This window comes from Cynara cardunculus (genome assembly GCF_001531365.2).
Source record: "Cynara cardunculus var. scolymus isolate 2C chromosome LG 8, CcrdV1, whole genome shotgun sequence".
NCBI classification, from domain to species: Eukaryota; Viridiplantae; Streptophyta; class Magnoliopsida; order Asterales; family Asteraceae; genus Cynara; species Cynara cardunculus.
Window position 1 is genome coordinate 18101164 of NC_037535.1, and position 7436 is coordinate 18108599.

Below are 7436 nucleotides of genomic sequence, written 5' to 3' on the forward strand. Positions count from 1 at the left end.
TTAAATTAAAAAATTTCACAAAAAATAAAAATTTTAAATAGTTAATTTGATACTAATATCAATGTATTTTTGTCAATTTTTAATAATATTTTTAATTTTATATTTTATTCAAAAATAAAAACATCATCGTTTTTTCAAAATCATATAAGACCATATTATAACATCGACTGAGATAAAGAATAAAATGAAATATTAAAATCAAGATGTATCTCGCTACATTGTGCTAGTACCCTTCTAGTGTACTAAAATTAATTTGGGGTTAGCCAAATTGCTTTTTATTTTAAGAATTCATTTTGGGATTGTGATATTTCAAGATTATATTTCAGAAATTTTGGATTACAATAATTATATATTACATTATTAAAGCTAATTTAATTAATTTGTATCACTCATTGCATACCCTTTTATGATGAGTTTTCATTGTAAGACTTATTGCATACTTTATTGTGATATAAATTTTGTACTTAATTAAGTAGGTATTTCATTTTGTCAACAATTACTTAGCTTGGCAAAATCTATAATAAACTAACTAATTTCAATGCCGAATTAATACATAAAAACCAACTACAATTTTGGCATCATATTCGACAACAATAAAAACGTAAAACCATTGATATCTTTGCAATAATAAAGACAATAAAAGAAAATTACCTTATAAAGCAGATTTATCAAAAGTCTTAAAATAATTTTTAATGCATAAAGTATTATACATTTATGCACAAAGTCTTAAAAGCAACTCATAATGCATTAAGTACTATTACTTTATGCATTAAATCTTAAAATCTCTTAATATACAATTAAAATAATATATAGTACAAGTTACCAATGCACATTGTATTACATTTTCTTTTTATGTTCTCAAGATACTTTTGACACATTTCACTCATGTCTTCACCCTCTCATACCTCTATGTCTTCTCCTCATCCCCCAATGTGAGATTCAAACTGATATTCACCATTAGTTATTAAAAGTTCTCTCATTCAATTGCTCTAGAACTCTCGCTCTCGATCTCTTGATTCTTTGCTCTTGGTGTAAATCGAATACATTTGTGAAGTCGTTTAAAGATATTGTATTTTAAGCTGTCATACAATTTTTTTTATCGATAGACTGTAATTGGAACCCGAATCTTATTTATTCATATTGTATTAATATGTAAAGACCAACTATAACTTATATCATCGTTAAATCTTCTCTAAAAAACCAGTGAAACTTCATAATCTTTAAAATTCATGGCTCCCGCCGCATTGCACGGGTACACAACTAGTTATATACAAAACGATTTAAATATTGGGAAATAAAGACAATCGTACGAAAGTAAGCGTCTACGATTTGCCAGATAGCTACAAACTTAATACCTTTAAACCATTTAGACCCGAAAATCGAGATCATAATTTATAAACCAGATCATTCATCAGTTTCATGATACATGTTGATGAATATTTTAAGGATCATATGTTATATTTTCCATAAATCCTAGGAAATGATGAAGTTACTATGTTTACCTCAAGAGCCAATAACGTTTATTCATTGTCACCTACACATCGTACAACTTCATCATCATAGGTTTCTTTTAGGTTATGGGAAAATTGCATCAGTCCCCTCTCCAAAACAACAAAATGTATGTTAGGGTTTTGTTAATATTATTTTTGCATCGATCGAATGCTTTCTTTTACGCGAGAAACGATAAAACTTGTAAACTAGGTAATGGAATGCTTGTATCTTTTTTCAAAATTTCCTATAAGGTATTTTGGGGATACGGGTTCCATCTTTTCCGATTAGTAAAGTAGACAACAATCAACTTCCGTCCGTGATAGAAATATGTTGCATTTGTGCGCGCTCAATTAATACAAGAACGTAGTATAGGATGCCACGGGATGCCACGAGATGCCACTACAACAAAATCAGGTTTATAGGACATTCCCAAATTCTAAGTGTCCTAATAAACATTTTTATAGAACATAGTTTATAGAACCAAAAAAAATAAAATGTCCTATCTAAAGGTGTTGTAATAAGTTTATATGACGTTTTTTAAAACATCGTAATAAGTTTTTTAGGAAAATTTTAATATAAAGCATCTTATTATCAACTTTATAAGACATTATTTGAAAAAATTGTCCTATAAAAACAAATGTCCTGTAAAAAATTGAGTTTATAGGACACTTTCTTAAAAGTGTCCTATAAAGTTGCTAATGTGATACTTTGTAGTAAAAATGTCCTAAAAAACTTGTTAAGATGTCCAAAAACATCATATAAACTTATTACAACACTTTTAGATGTGACGCTTTATATTTTGGTCATATAAATTAAGTCCTATAAACCCAATTTTATTATAATGTGCACATCCCGTAGCATGCTAATTGTATTCTTATAGTAAAAGATAAAATACAAACGATAAACACACTAATCAATAATTATCATATTAATTATATTCTACGAGTATTGTGCATATATATATATGAGATTAATCAAATGAGAACTGATTAGTTTGTGTTAACTGTGAGATCCAATCTCAACCACAAATCAACGGATAAATTAGGAAATTAATAATTATGGTAGTTTAAGTTAAAATTATAATTAGAAGGCATTTTAGGTATTTTTAAAAAACTCCTCTCTCATCTCTCATCTCTCATCTTTCCGACCTCCGATCTCCGGTCTCCGGTGAACAAAAATCCGGCAGGTACCAAGTAATCACAAAGATACACAATATGATACTCATTGTGATATACAGTGGTACTCAAATGGTATCACAGTATATCACAATATATCCCAATGGGTATCACATTGTGTATATTTGTGATTACTTGGTACCTGCTGGATTTTTGTTCACGGGAGGCCGGAGATTAGAGGTCGGAGAGATGAGAGATGAGAGACGAGAGAAGAGTTTTTTAAAAATACCTAAAATGTCCTCTAGTTATAATTTTAACTTAAACTACCATAATTATTAATTTCTTAATTTATCCGTTGATTTGTGGTTGAGATACAGTTACCACAAACTAATCAGTTCTCTCTTGAATGGGCCTACATATATATATATATATATATGTATATGTATTTTTAGGTACAAAAATCGATTTTGGTTAGTGTACAATGGGTACCAAATTAATGCAGTACATGTACTTCATTAATGACCAGTGAAGTTAAAGTAATCTATTATATTAGGTTCTTGATCAGTTTACAGCATTGAAGAGCGCACATGCAAAGAACAACCCACCCTTAATATACGAAACAAGCAGTATAAAGGGGAGAAAGTAAATGAAGCTTCATTAAATTTGCAGTTGCAGTTCTTTAAAATTCTTATATGTGACAATTAAATATGATACAAGATGTTTTTTGGCAGAAAATTCATTCAATATTTGTTCATCATCTTTTTTCACATAAATTACACATTCAAAAATTCAAATCTGAAGCAATCTAGTAAGTACATAATAGTATACATTTCAATTAGTATGTAAACAAGCAAAAACTTTCGAATGAACTCTTGAAGACATGGGATTCAAAGCGTTTTTTTTCTTGGGCTACTTTGACGGATTAACGTAAGATGAAGCTACCCGCTTCTAGACAGTGATTCGAGAACCCAAGTTTTGCCACCGGAGCTACTACCACCGCTCTCTCTATCCCTAGAACCATCGGCATGAACGTTGCTACTTGTTTGGCTCTCTTTATTAATCATAGAAGAAATCGCGGCCGCGACAGCAACCCTAAACTTAGGATGTGAAGCAATGGCACTCATGTTCTCAGCTAGGATTGACTTACATTTGTTATTACTGTTACTATCCTCTCCACCTTCCCAAACCCCATTCATCCCATCTACTTGCTTTGATCTTGAAAAATGGCTTCCATTAGGAAACTTGTTAGCCATCCAAGGAAACCCTAATTGAGGTGAGGGACTAGAAATTGGGATATGATGGGGATTTATTGGATTATTGGTGAGATCAAAGACAATTCCTTTAGAAGGGTCATTAGGGTTCATGGTTCTCATATGTGGTGATGAATAAGGAGAAGAATTAGGGTTTAGAATGCCCGAGGACATGTGGTAATTAGTAAAAGGCGATTGGTTCATGGTTCCCATTTCGGATGAAAGAGGATTGTTTGAATCCATTAGCATGAATGATGCTGCTGCCGCTGATGTCGTTGAAGCCATTGCAGTGGCGCCCACAGGTAGCGGATGGTTGTGATTTCCCTCATACGTTGTGATTAGTATCGACATGTCCTCTAAACATCTTTGCACCTATATAATCATATATGTAACAAGGACAATATCATGAGATTGACATTCTTATACTTCATGACATTTTTATAAATCCAGCATGTAAAAAAAAGTATGGATTTATTGTACAAACATAAGGAAAAGAAAAGTTCAATTCTCATGTTAAACTCTAATATGGAAAAAATGGGAAAGAACACACATGCACGCGCGCACACACACGCACACGCACGCTCACACATACACACGCGCACACACACATGCATATCAGAAAGGTACTTGGACGAACCTGTTTCCTAACTGGGCAACCAGGAGCAACAGTACAACGATAGTATGCTCGTGGGCAAGGATTTCCCTTAGCAATCTTTTGTCCATATTTTCTCCATTGGCATCCATCATTCATCTATAAAAAATATAGAAGTTAATGAAGAAAAACATGATTTTGTAAGCTATGATCATACTAGATTTTTATTTGAAAACCCACTATTTCATGGTAAGAACTACTAAAAGTCCTACAATTTGTAAGAGCGACTAGTTCAAGTCACTACAAAGAAAATTAACCAATATATTTTGACATTTTTTTTTGTGTAAGATGACTCATTCTAGTAAAAATAGTACCCGTTTACCGTATTTTGATAAAAATGATAATTTCTTTATAAACGAAGAGAAAAGATAATGGTTGAAAGGATACATATATTCATCAAAAGGGTCTTGATGCATATAAATGATTCGAACTTACCGTGGCAGCTTCACATCTTGCTCTCACTGAAACCCTAGCTTTTCTATTTTGCAGCGAGGCCACCGGATTATTAGCGATATTACCAGCTTTACTTTCACCACCGCCACCGAAATTGCTGGGATGAATCAAATTGCTTTGTTGCATCGGTGTAAACATCGTTGCACTCTCAGATAAATCCTTATGATTCAATTCTTGATGATTTCTTGGGTGTTGAGTATTGCTTTGAATCGTCAACGACAAACCTAATTCTTTGTTCTCGCTTTCTTGCAATGACAACGATCTCGGGCTATTTTTCTTGGTTTCTTGGCTTCTATCGTGCCCGTTGAGAGACAGAAAGGACTCTGGATCCTGTATATAGGAATTATAAACTGTATAATATCCGAAATAATTATGATTTATTCATGTGCTAATTGGTAGATTAATATTAGTATACCTTGATTTGGTTAGGCGATTGTCGAATAACGGAAAATTTCATTTGTAGATCATAGTAATCTTTCATGGTTTGCTCTACTACTTGTCTCAACACCTTATTCTCCTCTTTCATTCGATTCATCTCCATCTGTAACACCGACAACTAGCAGAAAAAGATACGAAATTATCCGTTTTATATCGATGGAGTTGGCTCTACAATGACCTATCAATCATCTTGAGAGGAAGGGTATTTATATATGCAAAATTAGGGTTTTGAGAGGTCGTACCTTTTCTTGATGATGAGGATCAAGGTGTTGCCTTTCTGGTGCTTCAGTTGGGGAGGTGGTGGTTGGTACATCATGTTGTGAATCTTGTACTTCATGGTCAGGTGATTGTAGTCTTCTATCATCATCATCATCATCATCATCAACATCAACCTGATCATGGTGATCTGATTCTGAATCTTTAGCAGGTTCTTGATCTTGAGCATCTAGCTTCAGCGTCAGATCGATCTCCATTTGAGTATTCTCTTCCTCTCCTCCCATACTTAAATCAATGGAAAACTCCTCTCTCTCTCTCTCTCTCTCTCTCTCTTATAATCTTTCTCTCTCTAGAATGCTGCTTTTGAGACACCAAAGTCAATTCCCCCGTCTCAAGGGAGGTATGCTTAGACACACAAGGACGCATCTAAGTTTTGACTTTAATTAGGTCCTCCATATTTTTCCAAAAACCATTTATGTACTTCAACAAGTATTTTCTTCTTTTGTTTAAAATCCACACATCAACCACAAGAGTTATGTCTGATTGGTTTGAGCTTAGCTTCAAAGATCAAAACTACCAGGAGATCCCAGGTTCAAATCCAGGGAATGAATAAAAATTCCTTTGTGGCCATGGAGGTTCAAATGCGATGACTTCAGGCTATCTGCAAATCAGATGGTTGTTCTGGGATTAGTTGGCTCGCATAACGAGTTGAATATCCCCACACATCTAACTAATTTACTATTTAAGATATTATTTTACTAGTACAAAACTTCAATTATTTCCATTTTCAAATTTAATGTTTTTTCTTGTTATTAAACTTGTACTTTTTTGTCTATTAGTAATCAACAATTTGTTATGGTAGAGCCCATGATTGGCATGCAGCAGCAGTTCGTCGTCGCCGTAGCAACGACTGCTGAGGGTTAAAATGAAGAGAGAGTGACGGATTGTTGAAGCCTGTGATCATCAAGAGTTGGAGGTCGAGAGATTGAAGAGGGAAAGAGGGTTATGGCTTCATGACTTCATCTATTGGGAGAGAGTGATCTGGTTTGGTTTAGGTGAGTTTTTTTAATTAGGTTTTTTTGATTAATTTTTAAATTATAAAAGTGACTATGTTCGTAGTTGAGTACAAGTAATCGTTGTTGGTTAAAAAAAAGATGTGTTCAATCAAATTTAAAAAATTTAACAATAAAAAATTATGCAAAAGACTAAAATCAAAATTAGAAAGCTTGTTGCATTTTGTCATATCTTTTCTAGATTTTGTCAACATTAAAATATATTTAATTATTATTAAACATTTATATTAAATTATAAAAATTTGTGTCATTCCATGAATGTAGAAACCCTATGAACTACCTTAGTACAAAATATAGCAACATTTTTCAGATTCAAACGTTTCAAAAATGTTAATTTTGATAAGTTCTAATGTTATATTCTTATATTCGAAAAATAGAAAGAAAAGAATAAAAAAGAAAAAGAAATTTTTTATCTGTGTTCTCGAAATGAAAAATAAATAATAATCATTTTTTATTCTCGAATAAAAAGGAAAGTAAATGAAAAGATAGGAAAGCTGTCGTTTTGACAAAATATACCCTTAAATGGAAAAAAAAAGGCTACCGCAAGGAAGAGGTATGGAATGTGAATGGATTCAGGGCCGTCCCTTAACATGTTAAATGTGAGATTTTGAATAGGACTCCCGAAATTTTGGGGCCAAAATTTACATGTGTTTAGGGTTTTTTTTTATCGACCTGTGAAAAACTATAACCGAAATTATTTAGGTTCAAACCATTAATTATTTGGTTTTGGGTTGAAAGCATTAACGGT

General features: G+C 32.6%; 1 protein-coding gene across 1 annotated transcript; it reads right to left on the minus strand.

Annotated features, from left to right (window-relative positions):
• Nucleotides 1-3388: 3388 nt before the first annotated feature.
• On the minus strand, nt 3389-5899 carry LOC112517297 (probable WRKY transcription factor 9). The gene is made up of 5 exons (XM_025124686.1): nt 5642-5899; nt 5377-5517; nt 4944-5291; nt 4494-4607; nt 3389-4228 (listed from the first exon to the last, which is right to left on the minus strand). The coding sequence occupies exons 1-5, from the start codon at nt 5897-5899 to the stop codon at nt 3545-3547; spliced, it is 1545 nt and encodes a 514-aa protein (XP_024980454.1). The 3' UTR covers nt 3389-3544.
• Between the last annotated feature and the right edge of the window lie 1537 nt (nt 5900-7436).